General features: G+C 44.1%; 1 protein-coding gene across 1 annotated transcript in view; it reads right to left on the reverse strand.

The window, feature by feature from the left end:
- The window catches only part of col27a1b (collagen, type XXVII, alpha 1b), a 168432-nt gene that overhangs the window by 61736 nt on the left and 84524 nt on the right, over window positions 1-22172 (reverse strand). The window contains exons 13-22 of the mRNA XM_060907051.1: window positions 19456-19509; window positions 17202-17246; window positions 7647-7700; window positions 7057-7101; window positions 5731-5784; window positions 5592-5645; window positions 5441-5494; window positions 4871-4924; window positions 4557-4610; window positions 4181-4225 (exon numbers count right to left, since the gene is read on the reverse strand). Of these exons, the coding sequence (XP_060763034.1) occupies window positions 4181-4225; window positions 4557-4610; window positions 4871-4924; window positions 5441-5494; window positions 5592-5645; window positions 5731-5784; window positions 7057-7101; window positions 7647-7700; window positions 17202-17246; window positions 19456-19509 (513 nt within the window). The remainder of the gene's footprint in view (window positions 1-4180; window positions 4226-4556; window positions 4611-4870; window positions 4925-5440; window positions 5495-5591; window positions 5646-5730; window positions 5785-7056; window positions 7102-7646; window positions 7701-17201; window positions 17247-19455; window positions 19510-22172) is intronic.

Raw genomic sequence — 22172 nt, forward strand, 5'->3', positions numbered from 1 at the left:
TTGATTTTATACAGTCTATGGACATGACGTGACCCTAGTGATTACTGATAGGCTGTCTCAATGTCACCTGCGAAAAAAACCAATCACGTTTTCAAAAAGAAAAGAAAAAAACATCCACTTTCAAAGCTGCTTCATAGTAACGAGGACCTTGACAGAAATGTAGTGGAGTGAAAAGTACGATATTTGCCTTTCAAATGTAGTGAAGTTAAAGTCATAAGTTTCCAAAAAAAATAATACTCAAGTAAAGTACAGATACTCAAAAAGTGTACTTAAGTACAGTACTCAAATAAATATACTTCATTACTGTCCACCTCTGTTCAGCACTGATCATTCTTGGATTCTCTTGGCTACATGCACTTATTGTTTGTCACTTTGAATAAAAACATCAACTAAATGACTGTAATGTAGTGTAATGTTTGAATAATGTACAATATCTAAACAACAATTACACAGAATTAATGTTGTTGATTCAGGTCCAAAATGCAGTGGTTAGTGGAAAGACAGGAATCGCATGTTACAGGTGAGTAGCGTATGGTGCTGGACAGCATGTCTTGTGAGTCCGTTTTTTGTGCTCAAAACAAATTCCATTCATAAAATCTTTAAGCTTTCGTGAGTTGTTTGTGCACCCAACAACAGCACACACTGAACCAGAAAAAGACAATTTAAAAAGACGTTATCCTCTGACTAAAACACGGTTGTCGTAGCTAGTTCCGCTCGGCTACGTTCGGCTCCCTCAGCCTCAGCTGCTTGGATAAACCGGAACTCAAAGGCTGGCATCCGGGAGAGGCGGGCGTCATAGCGACCCCCATTGTCTCTCACAGGAAAGCCATGGATCTTTGAAAACTGCTTAAAACTATAGAGCACATCAACATGTTTTAGGTCAAAACATTACCCAGTGTGTGACATTTTGCTCATTTTCATTAAGTGTGCCCAAAATTTTGGACTTGTAGGACGCCACAGGGACTCTTATGCTACATTACAATGCAGACGGCAAACGTAATGAAAAATCAAATGATAAAACACTTAGTTCAGGTCCTGACTCTTATTTGACTCTTGACTCTGATTCATTTCTAAAGCAATCTGTTCTCACATACTAATAAAATGGTCAGTGATTAATAACCTTTATACAATGCTTAATTGTAACTTAGCCATGTGCTCACAAGAAAGCACACATAGGCCTAAAGGATGCTTTTAACTCAGAAAATGTAGGGAAAAAAATCAATCAAAAAGAGAAACAAACAAACAAAACCTTTCCGACACTGTTTTCAATTTGCACTCTACAGGTACAGTGGTATGCAAAAGTTTGGGCACCCCTGGTCAAAATTGCTGTTACTGTGAACAGTTGAGCAAGTTGAAGATGAAATGATCACCAAAAGGCATAAAGTTAAAGATGACTCATTCCCTTTATATTTTAAGCAAAACCAATTTTTTATTTTCATCTTTTACATTTTCAAAATGACAATAAAGGAAAAGGGCCCGAAGCGAAAATTTGGGCACCCTGCATGGTTAGTACCTAGTAACACCCCCTTTGGCAAGTATCACAGCTTGTAAACACTTTTTGTAGCCAGCTAATAATCTTTCAGTTCTTACCTGGGGGATTTTCACACATTCGTCCTTGCAAAGGGCTTCCAGTTCTACAAGTTTCTTGGGCTGTCTTGCATGCACTGCTCTTTTGAGATCTATCCACAGATTTTCAATGATGTTTAGGTCAGGGGACTGTGAGGGCCAGGGCAAAACCTTCAGCTTGTGCCTCATGAGGTATTCCATTGTAGATTTTGAGGTGTGTTTTGGATCATCATCTTATTGTAGGACCCATCCTCTTTTTAACTTTAACTTTTTTACAGATGGTGTGACGTTTGCTTCCAGAATTTGCTGGTATTTATTCGAATCCATGCTTCCCTCAACCAATGAAATGTGCCCTGTGCCACTGGCTGCAACACAACCCCAAAGCATGATCGATCCACGGACCCATGCTTCAGAGTTGGAGAGGTGTTCTTTTCCTGGAATTTGGCACCCTTTTTTCTCCAAACATGCCTTTGCACATTGTGGCCAAAAAGCTCTATTTTGAGTTCATCAGTCCACAGGACTTGTTTCCAAAATGCATCAGGCTTATTTAGTTCATTTGCAAACTTCAGACGCTGAATTTTGTGGCTAGGACGCAGGAAAGGTTTTCTTCTGATGACTCTCTCATGAAGGTCATATTTGTTCAGGTGTCACTGCATAGTAGAACAGTGCACCACCACTCCAGGGTCTGCTAAATCTTTCTGAAGGTCTTTTGCAGTCAAATAGGGTTTTTATTGGCCTTTCTAGCAATCCAACGAGCAGTTCTTTCAGAAAGTTTTCTTCATCTTCCAGACCTCACCTTGATCTCCACTGTTTCTGTTAACTGCCATTTCTTAATAACATTACAATCTGAGGAAACAGCTACCTGAAAACACTTTGCTACATTCTTGTAGCCTTCTCCTGCTTTGTGAGCATCAATTATTTTATTGTTCAGTATGCGAGGGAGTTGCTTAGAGGAGCCCATGGCTGTTGATTTTAGGGACAAGTTTGAGGAGTCAGAGAATTTATACAGCTTTGAAATCTGCATCATCTGACCTTTCCTAACGAAGAATTTGAACAAGCCACAGCTCAATAAGCTAATTAAGGTCTGGAACCTTGGTAAAAGTTACCTGAGAATTCAAATGTATTGGGGTGCCTAAACTTTTGCATGGTGTTCCTTTTCTTTTTTCACTCTCCAATTGTACAAAACAAAAATAATACACAAATCTTGCAGAAAACACTGAAAAGAAATGTGTTGTCTTTAGCTTTATGCCTTTTGGTGATCAGTTCATCTTCTGCTCACTTAACTATTCACAGTAACAGACATTTTCAGTAAGGGTGCCCAAACTTTTGCATGCCACTGTACTCACGCAAAGGAAATCACTGTTTGGAACCACCTCCAACATCCAGTCTTCTTAAGCTTTAGAAAGTGCACATTGAAATTGTATCACAGTATCCCAAGACGGTAGAGAAAGGCTCTAATAGCTTTGCTAAAAGTTGTTCCCTAATCCAGTGATTCTCAAACTGTGGTACGCGGGATCCATTCTAGTGGTACACCAAAGAATCACTTAATTAAATATAAATAAAATAAAAAAAAAAAACGTGAAATACTATCCATAATATCCGAATGGATGAAAATATCTTATCAACCGATGACAAGAAAATGAAAGGAGATACAAATTAAGTTAATAATTTTAAAAAGTTTGCAAGTGCTTCTGGGTAGCCATACGTAGCGTACATACGCATTCCCGCCGGTTCCGCTGACAGACGGTTATCCGCCATTGGTAGACTAGGCTGTGATGGGAAAAGGTGGAGGTGGCTTTGCTAATTATGACGAGTACGACAAAATTACTGTCGTGGCTTAAATCCGCGAATGGGAGCGTGGATCAGGAGAGAGGGAGAACTGAAGAGGATGTGTGTGAGCCGAGCGCAGATGCTAACGACAGTGGCAAAACCAGACCCAGAACTGCTAGCAAACGGCAGAAACCAGTGAGGAGGAAGTATGACGAAAAATACATAAAACTGGGATTCATTTGGAGCGGGACAGAGGAGCTGCCCAGGCCGCAGTGTGTTGTATGTGGCGATGTTCTGAGCAATGAGTCCATGAAACCATCGCATCTCAAACGGCATCTTACAACCAAACACACAGCACTAAAGGACAAACCAATGGATTTTTTTTTTACGAAAACATGATGAACTGAAGCAGTCCAAGTCCACCATTCTGTCCTATGGTACACCTGTAGCCAAAGCACAGGAAGCTTCATATTGTGCCAGCCTCCTGATCGCCAGAGCCGGTAAGCCGCACACAATCGGGGAACTGCTGTGTTTACCATTAGCCAAAGAGATGACAATATTAAATATACTTGTTAAATAAAACCTCCTCCTTGTTTTTAATGAATACTTAGGCCTACTACGCTACTGTATTTTAATGTTGATCATTATGGTGGTACTTGGAGAGCAAAGTATTTTCTGAGGTGGTACTTGGTGAAAAAAGTTTGAGAACCACTGCCCTAATCAACCTGAACTTGCTTTATAGCATGGCTTCGCAGTAATGACAATTTCATGCTTCTGCTCCACTTTAGATTTATGGCTTGATTTGTGGTAAAGACACTACAAGCAGAGTATAGAGTGCACTCACCTCCAGTCCTGGAGGCCCGGCTGGTCCAACTGGTCCTTCATCACCCTGAGGAACCAGAATGGAATCAATCAAAGGACTGATTCACTAAAACCACAAGCTTTAACAACATTTATTAGCTTGTATAAAACCATAGTCTGAAGCTATGATTGAGGATCATCCAGTTAATGGTCTTAATGTGTGAATGATTTTTATAACAAGCTTGTCCATCCACATACTAAGTCTGTAAAACATCTATCGTCAGAACATAGTGTCCAGTTGGAACCCAAACAAAAGAATTTGCTATAAATCCCTGAGGAAAAGTGAGTGTGAAAATCTAGTAATACCCGACTAATACCAGGACAATATTGCTTTGTGTGATGCATGCAAAAGTTCCAACCTCAAGTCCAGCTGCTCCTCTTGGACCAGGTATGCCCCTTGCTCCTGACTTCCCCTGGAGAAAATATTTCTCATTTACTACACCTGAGCTGTTAAGAGAGTTTGCTAGCAATGTAGGAACCGACAGTGTTGATAGTGTGTATGCTTTGTTAGAGCTGGACAAACACTCAGCTAATCTTATACCGAAACATTAAAATAACTAAATCTATTTCTGAAGAACAAACTTCTTCAGAAGAGAATAATCCGACTTCCATAATTTGATACTAAACCAAGGGTAATATTTGGAAAGGTTTGTCTCAGGAACAAGTAACACACCTTTGGGCCTTGTGGGCCGTTCTGTCCTGGTGGTCCAATATCACCTGGAAATCCCTGAAAAAAAAAAAAACAACATTAATCTGTATGGCCTTTTGTCCAGTGTATTTTTTTTTACCCAATTTACTCCCAATTTGGTCATTTGCTGATTGCACCCACTAGTTACTTCTCTCCTATCACATAACAGCTACCAACCAGGATCATAACGGCTAGCGTGTGCTTCTTCTAAGACTTGTGAATCCACACACTTTTCAATCACACATTTTCACAAGGCAGTGTAACACACTCTGAGGAAGGTGCTAACTGCCTTCTTCCATGTACATGAGCTCAACCATGCCCATCACTTGCCAGTGTCACTCTGATTAACAAGGACCAGTTTTGCTTTCTTTGACTCCCAGCCATTGATAGCTGTGGCGTGGTTAGAATTCATGATTTTCTGATGATAGGCTGAATATTTCTCTGTTGCTCCATTTGGGAGCCCCTCAAAATACTTTTCATTCAATGTGTTGCCATTAGAGACCTGGCTAATGGTCTAGGCATCTCTGGGAAAACATGCTTGAATGCTACAGTTACCTCTGGGCCTAGAGGGCCGGGCAAACCATCTGGTCCATGATCTCCAGGTTTCCCCTAAAAAAGAGCATGATTTATGTCCACTTTCCCCACTAGTCTAGACCTGTAACACGTCATTGTGCTAATGATTAGGTAATGTTTGGTAATGACTTACCTGTGGCCCTGGCCTCCCTCGGATGCCTGGCATTCCAGGCAAACCTTGAATACCCTGGGAATTTCAGTAGATTATTAGGTCACATTCATTAGCAACCAAACAGTGAAGTAGAAAAGGTGAAAGGAGCCAACTTAAATACCTTGTCACCTTGGAATCCAGGCTCTCCAGGCTCTCCTGGCAATCCGATTTCCCCCTGACAAAACAAAGAGCCAAATGTCACTTTCTACATCCCTAATTAGGACTGTGGAGAGCATATGAGGTTTATGCAAAATCAGTGGACAACTATGTTTTATCCCAAAACACCAAAAATAACACTGAAGCTGGGAGAAGACTGCAGACATGTTGATAGTGCAGTGTTATGAAACACTATCTTATGGGCAGACAGGATCATAGCCAGCTGGACACAGCGGAGCAATGGGGAAGAAAAGCAAGCTTAGCGGCTGTCATCTTGCTGTCTAAGCTTTGAAAATGGGAAAGCTTTGGGAAGGTGGTCATGACCGCCATGCTTTATTAATCAAGCACTCAGCAACAACAAACACCCCATTCGGTAGCCTGATCTCAGCTGCCAGACCTTCATAAACCAAAATGGGCTCCAATGCTGAACATGCTTCAAAGGTTTGCGATGGTTCAAAGTAAGGGTTACAGTCCTCTACAACCAAAGATAGTACATCTTTCTGGTTGGCTGGCAGGTCTGCGTTAATTCCTTATATTGTGAGCTTTTACTCAGTGACTGACCAGAGACGGATTTACTGGTCTGGTCAGTACTGGTCTGCCTTGATTTACATTAATGGCATTTAACAGATGCTCATATCCAGATACATACAACATGGGGGTTAGGTGCCTTGCTCAAGGGCACTTCAGCCATTCCTGCTGGTCCAGGGAATCAAACCAGTGACCTTTTGGTCCCAAAGCTACTTCTCTAACCATTAGGCCATGGCTAACCCCAAAACATACATTCTGAGTTTGGTTATTATGTCTGATGGCTTGTACATGACCATACTAGTCATTGTTTGCACATCTTTAAAAAACAAAACAAAACAAAAAAACCAAACACCTTTCTATGGACTAAATCTAGATGTCCCATTAACATCAGCATAGACATTATTTTTATTACGTCTCTTAGACATTTTTGTGTTCACTAAAAAAGAGGATAAAGAACTTTACAGTTTAACTTTAAAAATGCCTGTGATATAACAACCACAAAATGTCTTTGGATATGAGTTACTACACAGTTCGCTATATTAATCATTTTTAATATCATTCATGTAAAGCAAAACATACATAAACCCTTCCTTTTTTTGAACACTGTTAAGTAACCATGCTGTTAGTGAGATAAAGCTTGCCGAAGTGTAGCAATGTGTGGATTTTTTTTTGTTATTATTTTATTTTTGTGATGCTTTGTTGGCCACATCTCATACTGTGCAGTATGTATACAGTATAAGCTCATAAAGTGTATTCAAATCACCTTATCACCTTTCAGTCCTGGCTCTCCTGGATTCCCTGATACCCCCTGGGGGGGAATAATAAAAAAAAAAACACATTAAAGTAAAGTAAAGCATGAACACCTCTTTCATTCGCTCAAACCAGAATCACAAGTGTCGTAAAGCTTCAAACAGAAGCGCACCAATCACCGTTTTTGTTTGATGGTTAGAGATGGACAGATGCCAGTGTAACAGTAGGAGCAACTAAATAAACACAAGTTGCATGACATTTTTGTTCCTTTGCTCAAAATTCATGGGATGCAGGTTACATTAAACTGATGTGAAAGTTACAGGGTGTGAAAAGGCCTAAAGTGAGACGTGCACACTGCAATTCGGTGATTAGAGCTCGCTCTCCTGGAGGTGGATCGGTTTCACCTCATCACAAGACTTGTGTGTGCTTGTGTTTGTTCAGGCCTAATGTATCCTCCTGAAAGAAATTCTAACAGTTGCAGTTCAGTGAAGAGGGAACACTATGTTATTGCTTTGTTTTTTTTTTCCTCTTGGAAGGCATAAAACATAATGTGATTCATTGACTGTCCAATTAAAACAGTTGAGATGATGTTTAATTAATCACCTTGGGTCCATCAGGCCCTGGAAGACCCATGATTCCAAGAGGTCCCATGTCCCCCTGCCAACACACACACACACACACACACACACACACACACACGGCTCAGATCACGTATAGTTCTATCTGAACAGTACTAGTCAAAAACATTGGTATAATAATGTTGTTAATTCTCTATTCATTATTTATTGCCTATAGTTATGTCAAAAGTGCAAATTCCAAACTTTTACTTGATCCCATAATTGTGTTAGGAGTTATTTTATTATTTAAAAATTGATTAAAAATATAGATCCAGGTCCAGTTTAGTTATCATCAGTGATCTGCAAGATGCATGTTGTAATTTTATATGATTTATTTCTCCTTTGTAGCAATAGATACATAAAGAAAAGTTATTTTGAAAGTGCAGATTGCAAACATTCAATTCATGCCACATTTATGTTTGTAAGTAGACAAGGAGCTTTTATTATTATCTGAATGTCAAACAGTCAAAATCCAGTATAACACAGTGATGTTGAGTTCTCAGTTTGGATTTTATGAAAGTGTATAACTGTTATAATGTACCGTACATGTGATCAGTCACTGACTTGTTTAGTGGATGTTCCACAACATTAAACACAACTATAGATTATACAAAGTATGATGTGTTGTTCCTTAAAGGTAGATGGCCTTTCAGATTTTTCAAGTGTAGGTCATAAAAACAATTTTCCCTGACACCCAATTATTTTTGTTTAGTGGACTGAAAGCTACTGAATTCGAATCACAGACTTCCAATTTTATTAAGTTTTTTTTTTTAAATAGAACAATTAATGAATTTAAGGCCACGTGGCCCTAAATTCTCTGCTATTTTTTCCTGCTTCACCATGATGCAATTCAAGATACTACATCATGCATCATGTGGTGGGCTTTCCCCATTCGCACAAGGCATTGTGGGGTACAAATTTGAAACAGGAGAGAACAATGGAGGACGTGGATGAAACGTGAAAAACCGACTACAGTAGCCGAAAGCGAGAAGAAAAGACTTTATGTTGCGAAGGAAAGGAAACGCAGGACCAAACTAATAAATATGTGACACCTCACCGAATCCAGGGACGCATGTCGGCCGAAATGAATCAGAGATAATCGCAAAAGAAGCATTTTTTTTCGAAATTTGTGATTTTCGTTTTTTTCCATCATGTGCAAGTTGAGATCTTGAAGAATGCAATCAGTATTTCAGATAATAGATTGTTTTGTTGGAAAAGCATACATTTTTTGTTGCAAATTGTCTCGTTTTTGTCAGGACTGAAGCCTGCTGGGGGGTGTGGGTAAATTACCATATGGGCCATTCACATGATGATTTAAGTCTTTTTTTTTTTCGCGAATCAGCTGTATGATACGAGCTGAGCTCGTGGCTACTTAAGCTGCATACAGGCATGTAATTTCACTATGGAATGGGCAAGCTAAACAGAACGCAGAGGAGCTGAAACACCGCGAAGCAAACAGAGGCACGGTAGTTACATCGGAGATGACCATTTCTAGCAAAAAAAACGCAACCAAAAGGAAGTGTTCTAGGACTACATTCCATCGGAGGCATTGGTGTGTGCAAGGCAACGTTTCTCTTTCTGATGGGGTAAGTTTATTAATCTAAGGTTGTGTGGTTATTTTTGCATGTAACGGAGAGTGTTGTGGTTTGGTTACATGAAACTAGCGTTGTGTTAGTTGTGTTATCATCGTGCTATCTTTCTTTCTAACGGTGTGAGTATTTTGTTATTTTTGCATGTAACGGAGAGTGTTGTGGTTTGGTTACATGAAACTAGCGTTGTGTTAGTTGTGTCATCATCGTGCTATCTTTCTTTCTAACGATGTGAGTAATTTTTCAACCACAAAACGTTAAAGTATACTTTAGGACTTATTTTTGTACTTCATAATTGTTTTGGGCATACTTTGCATGGAAGGAAAATTGACGTGGTGATCTTTGTTTACATGAAAGTAGCATCGTGCTAGCTAGTAGGGGGTAGGGCTTTCCTTAATGTCATGCAGATGAGCACCATTATGTGCCCTCCCTGCACCCAGAGTAGCTGAGATGGAAAACTTTGAGGGTGATTTTCTCCCTTTTCTGTTTTAAGAGGTATGCACTTTCAAAAGGCCACACATTCTTCAAATATTGTCAGATCTCCACATGGAAGGCATCATTGGAAAGCTTAGAAACTGTACTTTCTGAATCTGTCAATAACTCAAAATGCCCCCGGGCGGACATGTGTCCCTGGATTCCGTTATCTGACACATATTGGTGGTCAGCGAGCACCTCGGTGTGATCAGCTGTTCATTTAGAGACAGAATGATGTAACTATCAGTGTACCGTCAAAGGTAAACCTGCGCATGCGCACACAGACTTCACTTGACTGCGCGAAGCAAGCGATTTCATGCACATTATTTGCTCGGGAATCCCCTCAAATTAAATGACTTCCCAGCCACAGAATGGCCTGATGTTTTGTGAGATATTACAGAAATAAACATATATCACAATGACCAAATTTCAGAGGGAAATAAATTTCACCGATTTTATGAAATCAAAAAGCTGTCTCTCTTTAAGATTTCAACATTTTACTGATTGATAAATTGTTATAGTATAAGAGGAACAAAGCACTGCAGGGAGTATTGTTAAATAAAAATAATGAACTGTGGCAGCAGGGGTGTGGTCAAGCGCCGGTCTGTGACAGGAGGGCGGAGTCAGGGAAGGTAAGTGGCAGAATCACAACACCTGACTGCAATTAACCTGTTTGTTTGTGTGTGTCTTCCCAGTGACCGCGCCCTATTTAGGGAGGGAGAGCGAGAGCAGAGGGGCTCTCCCGAATCAGACACCTGATGTGTGTGTGTGCGTCTGGCTATATGTTTCTGAGAGACCACTGAAAAGTGTGTAAAATAAAAACTATTGTGAACCTGATCTCTGTCCTGCCGACCTCTGTGCTCCACCCACCAACACTGAACCGCTACAGTGGTGCCGAAACCCGGGAGTGGAGCACCAACGCCGAACCGCCCCATGGAGTCTTCCCCATTCGCCGACCTGGTCCATGCCCTCACCACGGCCCAGCAAAGCCAGCACCAGGCGCTAGTCACGCTCCGTAAGGAGCAGGAGCAGCGCTTCGAGGCCCTGGTGTTGGCCCAGCAAGAGGACCGACAGGCGTTCTGGCACCTCCTCGCGTCGGCGGGGACAACCGACGCTTCCACCGCGGGCCCGTCCTCCCTCACCCTGACAAAGATGGGCCCGCAGGATGACCCCGAGGCTTTCATCACGCTCTTTGAGCAAGTTGCGGAGACCTCGGGGTGGCCAATGGATCAGCGCGCGGCGCGCCTCCTCCCCCTACTAATGGGAGAGGCACAGCTGGCCGCGCTACAGCTCCCCGCCGACCGCCGGCTGGTCTACGCGGATCTTCGCTGGGCCATCATCCAGCGTGTGGGGCGCACCGCTGAACAGCAGCGCCAGTGCTTCCGCGCTCTGCGCTTGGAGGAAGTCAGCCGGCCGTTCGCGTTTGACCAGCAACTCCGGGACGCCTGATGGCGGTGGCTGAAGGCCAACAACCGCGATGCCGAGGAGATCGTCAATCAGGTGCTGCTGGAGTAGTTCATCGCGCGCTTGCTGACAGGAACCGCGGAGTGGGTCCAGTGCCACCACCCGGCGTCGCTGGATCAGGCCATCGAGCTGGCGGAGGACCATTTGGCGGCTGTTCCGGCGGCAGGACAGCAGACCGCCTCTTCTCTTCTCTCTCTCTCTCCCCCTCCTCCTGTGTCCCGTCCTCGCCCCATTCCCCCACCGCGGAGGCGGGGGCCGGCACCACCCCAGCCAGCCTGCCGCACCCGCGGTGCCCTCCTGTTTCTCCCTTCTGTGTCTGTCTCTCCCCCCCTCAGGTGAGTGAGCCCCAGAACACCGGTGCAGAGAGGAAGCCCGGGCCGGTTTGCTGGCGCTGCGGGGAACCGGGCCACCTCCAACAGCAGGGCACGGCAATGGAGGTGGGCGTGGTGGTTCGGATCCCCGACGTGCCAGAAGCCGCCCTCAATCAGGCCGGAGCGTATCGCATACCGGTGAGTATCCAAGGGGATACATATCAGATGTTGGTGGATTCTGGTTGTAATCAGACCTCAATTCACCAAAGCCTGGTGCAACACGAGGCATTGGGGGGTGCACAGGGGGTGAAGGTGTTGTGTGTGCACGGGGACGTTCACAGCTATCCTTTGGTGTCAGTCCACATTTTTTTCCGAGGGGAAAAATTTATAGTGAAGGCGGCGGTTAATCCTCGCCTTACCCACTCTTTAATTTTGGGGACTGATTGGCCGGGATTTCAGGGTTTAATGACATGCTTAGTAGAGAGTGGGTCCTGCCATTTAACAGGGGGAGGTCCCGGTGTCGCTTTGGCAGGAGCAGCTGTCACAGAGCCGTCTATGTCATCTCCGCGTCAGAGTGAGGAGCCGCCGGCCCCTCCTCTCTCTATTGGGGAATCCCTCGCAGATTTCCCATTAGAGCAGTCGTGAGACGAGACTCTGCGACATGCGTTTGACCAAGTGAGAGTAATCGGTGGTCAAACGCTCCAGCTGAACGCCACCCCGTCCTTCCCCTACTTCGCGATTATGAAGGATAGGTTATACCGAGTGACGAAGGACACTCAAACTAAAGAGCGAGTCACGCAACTTTTAATTCCAAAGAGCCGCCGGGAATTGATATTCCATGTGGCTCACTTTAATCCCATGGCTGGACACCTAGGGCAGGATAAGACACTAGCCCGAATAATGGCCCGATTCTATTGGCCGGGGATTCGCGGCGATGTCCGTAGGTGGTGTACGGCGTGCTGCGAATGCCAGTTAGTGAATCCAGCGGCCATTCCAAAAGCGCCTTTGCGCCCTCTTCCATTAATCGAGACCCCGTTTGAAAGAGTTGGGATGGATCTCGTCGGGCCATTAGATCGGTCAGCACGAGGGTACTGCTTTATATTAGTTCTGGTGGACTATGCAACGCGATACCCGGAAGCAGTGCCTCTGCGCAATATCTCAGCACGCAGTATTGCGGAGGTGCTCTTCCGCGTTATCTCCCGAGTTGGAATCCCGAAAGAGATTCTGACTGATCAAGGCACCACGTTTATGTCACGGACACTGCGCGAACTGTATGGGTTATTGGGGATTAAGCCGATCCGCACCAGCGTGTATCACCCACAAACGGACGGTTTAGTGGAACGGTTCAATCGCACCCTCAAGAATATAATTAAAAAATTTGTAAGTGAGGACGCACGTAATTGGGATAAGTGGCTCGAGCCCTTGCTGTTTTCAGTGCGAGAGGTCCCCCAAGCCTCCACGGGGTTCTCCCCGTTCGAATTATTATATGGGCGTAAGCCGCGCGGCATTCTAGATGTGCTGCAGGGAAATTGGGAGGAGGGACCTTCACAAAGTAAAAATGAAATTCAATACATTATGGACCTGCGCGCAAAACTCCACACCCTCACCCACCTAACCCAGGAGAATTTGCGGCAGGACCAAGAACGGCAAGCCCGCCTGTACAACAAGGGTACGTGCCTTAGAGAGTTCGCACCGGGAGATAAAGTACTCGTACTGTTGCCCACATCGAGCTCCAAATTGGTCGCCAAGTGGCAAGGGCCCTTTGAGGTCACACGGCGAGTCGGGGACGTCGACAACGAGGTGAGGCAAACGGACAGGGGTGGGGCGCTACAGATTTACCACCTCAACCTGCTTAAACTCTGGAATGAGGAGGTCCCCGTGGCGTTGGTGTCGGTGGTTCCGGAGAAGGCGGAGCTGGGGCCGGAGGTTCAAAAAGGGGCATTGGCGTCAGGTATCCCTCCGGTCCCCTGTGGAGACCACCTCTCCCCGACCCAACTCGCGGAGGTTGCCCAGTTGCAGACCGAGTTTTCGGATGTGTTCTCGCCCCTGCCTGGCTGCACTAACCTCATAGAGCACCACATAGAGACACCCCCGGGGGTGGTAGTGCGTAGCCGCCCTTACAGGCTACCCGAATACAAAAAAAAGGTGGTTCGGGAAGAACTCGAGGCCATGCTCGAAATGGGCATCGTCGAGGAGTCCCACAGTGACTGGAGCAGCCCGGTGGTCTTGGTACCCAAGGCCAACGGGTCGGTCCGGTTCTGTGTGGACTATAGAAAAGTCAACGCGGTGTCTAAATTTGACGCGTACCCAATGCCTCGTATTGATGAGTTGCTTGATCGACTCGGCACTGCTCGCTTTTATTCGACGCTGGATTTGACGAAGGGATATTGGCAGATCCCCTTGACTCCACTATCCCGAGAAAAAACGGCCTTTTCCACACCATTTGGTTTACACCAATTCGTCACACTTCCGTTTGGGCTGTTTGGGGTGCCCGCTACGTTTCAGCGACTGATGGACAGGGTCCTCTGCCCCCACGCCACCTATGCGGCCGCTTATCTCGACGACATTATCGTCTATAGCAATGACTGGCCGAGGCACCTCGAACATCTAAGGGCCGTCTTTAGGTCACTGAGGCGAGCGGGTCTCACAGCCAACCCGAAGAAGTGTGCGATTGGGTGGGTGGAAGTACGGTATCTGGGCTTCCACTTGGGCAACGGGCAGGTGCGTCCCCAAATTAACAAGACCGCAGCAATTGCGGCCTGCCTGAGGCCCAAGACCAAAAAGGGGGGGAGACAGTTCCTGGGGCTGGCTGGCTATTATTGTAGGTTTATACCTAATTATTCGGACGTCACCAGCCCGCTGACTGATCTCACTAAAAAGGGGGCACCAGATCCGGTCCAGTGGACGGAGCAATGCCAGCGGGCTTTTTCTGAGGTAAAGGCTGCACTGTGTGGGGGGCCACTTTTACACTCCCCTGACTTTTTTCTCCCCTTTACGTTGCAGACTGATGCGTCGGACAGAGGGCTGGGGGCGGTTTTGTCCCAGGAGGTGGAGGGGGAGGACCGCCCCGTCCTGTACATCATCAAGAAGCTGTTGGTGCATGAGGGGCGCTACAGCACTATAGAGAAAGAGTGTCTGGCCATCAAGTGGGCGGTCCTCGCCCTCCGGTACTACCTGCTGGGGCGCCCTTTCACCCTCTGTTCGGACCACGCGCCCCTCCATTGGCTCCACCGCATGAAAGATGCCAACGCGCGGATCACCCGTTGGTATCTGGCACTCCAACCCTTCAATTTTAAGGTGGTCCGCAGGCCGGGGGCGCAGATGGTCGTGGCGGACTTCCTCTCCCGTCAAGGGGGGGGGGAGTCGGCTGCAGGCCGGACAGCCGCCCGGCCTGAGTCGGGTGGTGGGGGTATGTGGCAGTGGGGGCGTGGTCAAGCGCCGGTCTGTGACAGGAGGGCAGAGTCAGGGAAGGTAAGTGGCAGAATCACGACACCTGACTGCAATTAACCTGTTTGTGTGTGTCTTCCCAGTGACCGCGCCCTATTTAGGGAGGGAGAGCGAGAGCAGAGGGGCTCTCCCGAATCAGACACCTGATGTGTGTGTGTGCGTGTCTGGCTATATGTTTCTGAGAGACCACTGAAAAGTGTGTAAAATAAAAACTATTGTGAACCTGATCTCTGTCCTGCCGTCCTCTGTGCTCCACCCACCAACACTGAACCGCTACATGAACTTTATGGAGAGAATAATAGCATTGCAGGACTCTGTTATTGATTCCTTTCTTATAACAGCACACTGCATGTTTTATCCCTTTATTTATACATCATATCCAAAATGATGCTGCTGTTTTTTGGCTGCATGGTTCATATAACTGACAAAAGTGAAGCCAAGTTTGGAATGTAAAAAGTATTTGGTATTAATGAAGGAAAAAACTGACTACAGCAAAAGACGGAAATATAATAAGATCACTATAAAGGCCCGGTCCCACTGCACTTATGGATGCAAAGAGGATGTAAAACGTAAAAAAATCTTTGCCATCCGTTGGAAAACGCTATGCATCCGTTGTGTACTCATTGCATACGTGCTTCATACGCTCTATCCATCGAGCATCCGTCCACTGTGATTTCATCTGCGCAAAAAGTTTTGAGCTGCACAAAACTTTTAGAACGGATGAACTTTCCGCCGTGTACGATGTAAATCCGCGACATATACGAGTAACAAACGTTCTATGTCCGTTATCATCCGTTAAACGTCTGCTGTATCCTCTCTGCATCCTCTGGGCATCCTCGCAACTCACATCCGCTGCAGCTGAAAACGGAAAGAGGGAGGAAAGATAAGGTACATGAAACGTCTATTCATCGTTAGTAGCACGGAAATAGAAAGGATATAAGCGTATGCATCTCGTATATAAAGTATTCAAAACGGACAAAGCGTTTATATCTGGGATGTATCTCGTATATTGAGGATGTCTGGAGTATGTCTAGAGTATGTAGAAGGACAACTAGCGGACAATCGGTCTGCATCCGATATACATCCGCGCAACATGCCCTTTGTTTCCGTTAGGCGTACGTGATGCATCCCCTTAATCCGCTATGCATCCGCTCTTTCTGCTATGCGTCCGCTTCTCAGTTATCACCGGTAACCCCTTCGGAGCTGTCATCCACTTCCATCCGCTTTCATCCGCTAGGCTTCCTATGAACATGCGTTTAACATCCCCGCTATATACTACCCACGTCCATTCTTTTCCGTTCTGTTTTCGCAAATTTTCGCCAATTTTGTCCATTTCTGGAGCGGATGAAAACGGATAGAGCCACCCCCGAAATTTTGCTCGTCTGCTGTGTCCTTTTTGCATACGTTTTGTGTCCATCAGCCAGTGGGACCGGGCCTTAAAAGGTTAAAAAGTAGACGGTCTTTCGATTTCATAAAATCGGTGAAATTTAGTTCCCTCTGAAATTTGGTCATTGTGATGTATGTTTATTTCTTCTAAAAAAATCAGGCTGGGAAGTTATTTAATTTGAGGGGATTCCTGAGCAAAGAGTGTACATGAAATTGCTCACTTTGCACAGTCAAGCAGAGAGAGGAAGTCCGTGTGCGCATGCGCAGGTTTACCTTTCAGTGTCATCTTCTTCTTCTTTGACAGGAGCTGGCATCCAGTGTTGCATTACTGCCATCTACAGGTTTACCTTTGACCGTGCACTGACAGTTACATCATTCTGTCGCTAAACGAACAGCTGATCACACCGAGGTGCTCGCTGACCGCCGATATTTATTAGTTTGGTCCTGCGTTTCTTTTCCTTCACAACATAACGTCTTTTCTTCTCGCTTTCCGTTACTGTAGTCGGTCTTTCACGTTTCATTCATGTCCTCCATTTTCCTTTCCCGTTTCAAATTTGTATTCCACAATGCCTTGTGTGAATGGGGAAAGCCCACCACGTGATGCATGATGTACGGTAGTCTCTTGGATTGCGTCACGGTGAAGCAAGAAATAATAGCGGAGAATTTAGGGCCACGTGGCTGTAAATTCATTAATTGTTCTATTTAAGAAAAATAATAAAATTGGAAGTCTGTGATTTGAATTCAGTAGCTTTCGGTCCACTAAACAAAAATAACTGGGTGACGGGGAGAATTCTTTTTATGACCTAAACTTGAAAAATCTGAAAGGCAGTCTACCTTTAAAGAGTTAAATAAAAGCACAGATATACTCACAATAAGACCAGGTACTCCATTAGGACCAGGTAGACCCAGTTCTCCCTAAGGACAGAGCAGAATGCAGAAACAAAGACTTGTTAGTTTGTATTCTAAACACTGAAGTGAAGCTCGCAGTTTCTGAGGCTGGCCAGAGTTGAGAGGTAAAGAGAAGGTGAGAGTAGAGTGAAACAGGGGTGAAAGAGTCCAGTCTCTTTCCCCTGATAACAGACTAATCTATGGCTCGTATCTCCCCCTTGGACAGAAGGCTGCTGTGAAGCACAGACAAGGACTTGTTGTGCTGCGTGCCTGACCTGCTGCTAGCTGCCACTGCTACTTCCTGTATTGCCAAAAGCATCTCCTGTGTGTGTTTTCTTTATCCTTTTTTATGTGAGCTGAAAGAAGGGAGATGGGTTGGCAGCCCTTGCTGAGTAACTCCTGAATGAAGGAGCGGGATTGAGAGGAAAGGGGAAAAGAGGAAGGTTCGGGTTACATGGGGGAAAAGAGTCAAGAGGGTCAGAATATTGCTGTAATGTTTCTATTGAAGCTCATGTTTAAATGCTTTAAGCTCAGGCTTACAGTAAGAAAAAAAATACATGTCTGCATTTGTAAACTATTTTGCAAAGTATGCTCTGCTGTAGATGTGATAAAAATGGGATATTCTTAATCAGGATATGAACGAATACATCTATGGTCATGGAATTTGAATGAAAGGAATGGTGCAGTTATCAGTGTGTTTACATGGTTCAATAAAAAAAAATATTCAAATCCTTAACATGATCAAAAACAAGGACTAAAACATGGAACCAAAAGCAGCACTGATATAATAGTTATGAAACAGCTATTAGAAGTGAAGTGATCCATCAGATGGCAAAACCATATTTGTTTTATTTATTTATTTTACAGCGTGTTCCAGTAACGACAGCTGCATTACTCATTACGAGTGTTTCCAGGTCTGCTATGGAGCTGGTGATATGGCGTTGAGTGGCCTGGTGTGTGTGACTGTGGTGGCAGTTAGTGGTTGTATTTATGGGCAAATGATGGTTGGCTGTGGTCAGTTTGACTTTTTGAAGTGCTGCAGGACAAGCTGGAATGGTGCAATAAAAAGTCAGGAGCCTGGATTTGTCTTTTAAGTGAAGATTAAGCCTTTTCCCAAAGTTAAAGTCTGTTCAATAATCATATTTTTAGCTTACATTGTAACATCTGGATGCTCTACAGTTTTTGCCTACACCATCATTTACAGAAACATGTGCAGTGTTAAAGTCTGTCAGTTCTCATAGAGCTGAAAGTTTAGATACTTTGGCCCCATGGCTATGACGGTCTTGGTCAAAGCTAAAGGGTGCTGAATCATCATACTGTTACTGTATCTATCACTAGATTTAATGATACTAAAACGGTCTTGAAATGAAATGATTTTACATTTTAAATCTGATCTTTGCTTCTTTACATGACCTCTAATAATGAGGACAGCTTGCTTATTCTATAGGAAATCAAGACCATGAGATTATATGGCTCTATCTGTCTATCTAAAGTCAATTTTGTGACTTAAGCTATTCATTAGTGCTCAATTAAAGGTTAGTGCAAATATAACTTTTCAACTTTGTATTTGTGATGTATATTTAAGCAAAATTTTGGTGTAAAAGATCCCTCACATATATCCAATGCCATATAAATAATATTGGCTGACTTTTTTTCATGGGATATCAGATATATTCCATTCAGCTAGCATGATATTGAACAAGTCGAAGATGAGTTTAGCCAAAATTATTATTATTATTATTATTATACATACACATTCCTTTCGGGTGTTCAATGCATCTCTCTCTTTCAAAATTCTCTCAAAATCTTCCGTATTTAACGAAGCAAACCTGGCGGCCATGTTTGTTTACAAATTGTCACAGTTGCTCACTAGCGTGGAAGATTTACATTTCTGACGTGTGACGTCATGTTGTCTTGACAGCCATGCAATATCGTAAACCATATTCAACGCTCATTCTCCATTGGGCAGAGTGACGTAATACACATAGGATAAGCAATATGCTAACACTATTACATTCTATCAAACCAAATGAATGAAACCTGCTAGAAAGGAATAAATAAAACACGTTTTTATTCCATCGAAAAAGTGTCCTGTATGTATAACAATTATATATATTTATAACTTTTTTTTGTTGGGGGGGAGGGAATCAGCTAGAACGTTACAGTTTCAAGGCCCTGAATTGCTCCAGAGAGTTCAGATACCGGTATCTGCAGATCACAGTTTCCTGATACTCACTGGATTTCCATCAGGCCCTGGTGGTCCTCGCTCACCAAAATCCCCAGTAAAACCCTAAACACAGAAAAGGGAGGCACTGAGACACTGTAATATGTTTATAACTGAGCAAACATCTGGCAAAAAGTTGCCTCAGTGGCTCTGAAGTAGGATGAGTCCTCAAAGCAAAATCTTCAAGCTCCAAGGAGAGACAGCATCAAACTGACGTCCTGTAGGTCAGCACAAAAAAGCTTTCACCCAAACTGACATTTGTACTGACATGTTCTGAGTCTGGTTATCAGGAAGATTAAGCATTCATTCATCTTAAGTATCCACTTCATCCAACTCTGGAGCCTATTATAAGGCAGGAATGCACCTTGGATGAGAATCCAGTCCATTGCAGTGCACTATGCACACACACACAGATTCACTCTTAAGGACAATTTACCTACATGTTTTTGAGAGGTAGGAGTAAACTGGACACAGGAAGAACATGCATGGAAACTTCACACAGCACTGTGTGAAGACAGTAACCTGAGATCAGGATTGAACCGGGGACTTTGGAACTAGGAGGTGGTACTGATACCCCACTGCACCACTGTTTTGATCCATCTCTAATTCATGTTACATAATTGATCCAGACTGATGGAGGTCCTTGGTCCAGACTGATGTTCTTTTAAAGCACTTATGCTCCTGACTTGCAGTACAAAAACATCCCTGCATGTGAATACACAATACAACAGCGGTGTGAGTGAAAATTAAAATGGTTTTAACAGAACTAATGTGGTTGCCAAAGTGTAACTGGAGTCGAGAAGAAATACTGCATGTTCAGCTTTAACTGACTATTTCAGCAGACCTTTGATTTGCAAGACAAGCCAACACACACACACACACACACGCACACAGTGCAAGTACACAAAGAACATTGAATCCTTCATTTTAATCTGAGGGATTATTTATATATATATAGTATTATAAACTGCTAACATGGGAATGACAACTGCATGAGGAGTAATGAATGAACGTCCTGACAGCATGTATAATTAACTAAAATGCTTTACTGTGCTGTGACTTGTGGTGAAACACTCAGGCTTGTGGTAATGATGCTCATTTCTGTCAGCCATACAGGAAATACCATTGGCTGTGTGCTTCCTTGGGCTGACAAAGTGCATGGAGAAAAAGTGAGAAAAAGGGATCTGCTGACAGCACCGTTTCACGTCCATCTACTATTTCATTATTTACAACATGATGGCGTATGCTGGATGTGTGCGGGCCACACTCAGACCACACAGAGTGCTTTGTCTCTTAAACCACATTTCCTATGGCATAGGAATAACTCGGACATCTTTCGGAGTTGTAATAGTATATCACAAAACATAACACTGAGGACCGACTTCTCTGTTACAGAAAGAAGTGGTGTTTTTAGCTCATCCGGCCACAGGCTAGGCTAGATGAGCTTATGTGATCATGCGTCGTCCATCCGTCGCCCGTCCATTGTCGTTGTCCGTCCACAATTTACGAAAATCGCTACTCCTCCTACAGGAGTGATCAGATTTCGAGCAAACTCCCATACACTGTTCCCCACGTTGGTATGCATAAGAGTTGTCAAGATGGTGGTGCTACCTGTCATATTTAATATTTTATGGGCATTTGAACATTTTGGGTGACTCGTCACACCAAACACTACTGTTCGTAAACTGCTAGGATGTTTTCACTGAAACTCACCCAGAAGATTCTAAAGACATATTCCAAAAAGAATTGTTCACCAGGTGGCGCCACCTACCATGGATGAGACTACAGAGGGGTCACGTGCAATTTCACAAAAATCGCTACTCCTCCTACAGGAGTGATCCGATTTTGATCAAACTCATATGAAATGTTCCCCAGGTGGGTGTGCATAAAAGTTGTCAAGATGGTGGCGCCACCTGTCATATTTAACATTTTATGGGCATTTCAAAATTTTGGGTGACTTGTCACACCAAACACTACTGTTTGTAAACTGCTATGATGTTTTCACTGAAACTCACCCAGAAGACTCTAAAGACACATACCAACAAGAGTTGTTCACCAGGTGGCGCCTCCTACCAGGGATGAGGCTACAAAGGGGTCATGTGCAATTTCACAAAAATCGCTACTTCTCCTACAGGAGTGATCAGATTTTGATCAAATTCGTATGGAACATTCCCCAGGTTGGTATGTATAAAAGTTGCCAAGCCAGTGATGCCACCTGTCATATTTAACATTTTATGGGCGTTTGAACATTTTGGGTGACTCGTCACACCAAACACTACTGTTCGTAAACTGCTAGGATGTTTTCACTGAAACTCACCCAGAAGGCTCTAAAGACATATTCCACCAAGAGTTGTTCACCAGGCGAGGCCACTTGCCATGGATGAGGCTACACAGGGTTCATGTGCACTTTCAGAAAAATTGCTATTCCTTCTACAGGAGTGATCAGATTTTGATCAAACTCATATAGAATGTTCCCCAGGTTGGTATGTATAAAAGTTGTCAAGACGGTGATGCCACCTGCCATATTTAATACTTTATGGGTGTTTGAAAATTTTGGGTGACTCGTCACATTAAACGCTACTCTTTGTAAACTGCTCGGATGTTTTCACTGAAACTCACCCAGAAGAATCTAAAGACATATTCCAATAAGAATTGTTCACCAGGTGGCGCCACCTGCCATGAATGCAGCTACACAGGGGTCATATGCAATTTCAGAAAAATCGCTACTC

Source organism: Neoarius graeffei, chromosome 24, assembly GCF_027579695.1.
Source record: "Neoarius graeffei isolate fNeoGra1 chromosome 24, fNeoGra1.pri, whole genome shotgun sequence".
Lineage (NCBI taxonomy): Eukaryota > Metazoa > Chordata > Actinopteri > Siluriformes > Ariidae > Neoarius > Neoarius graeffei.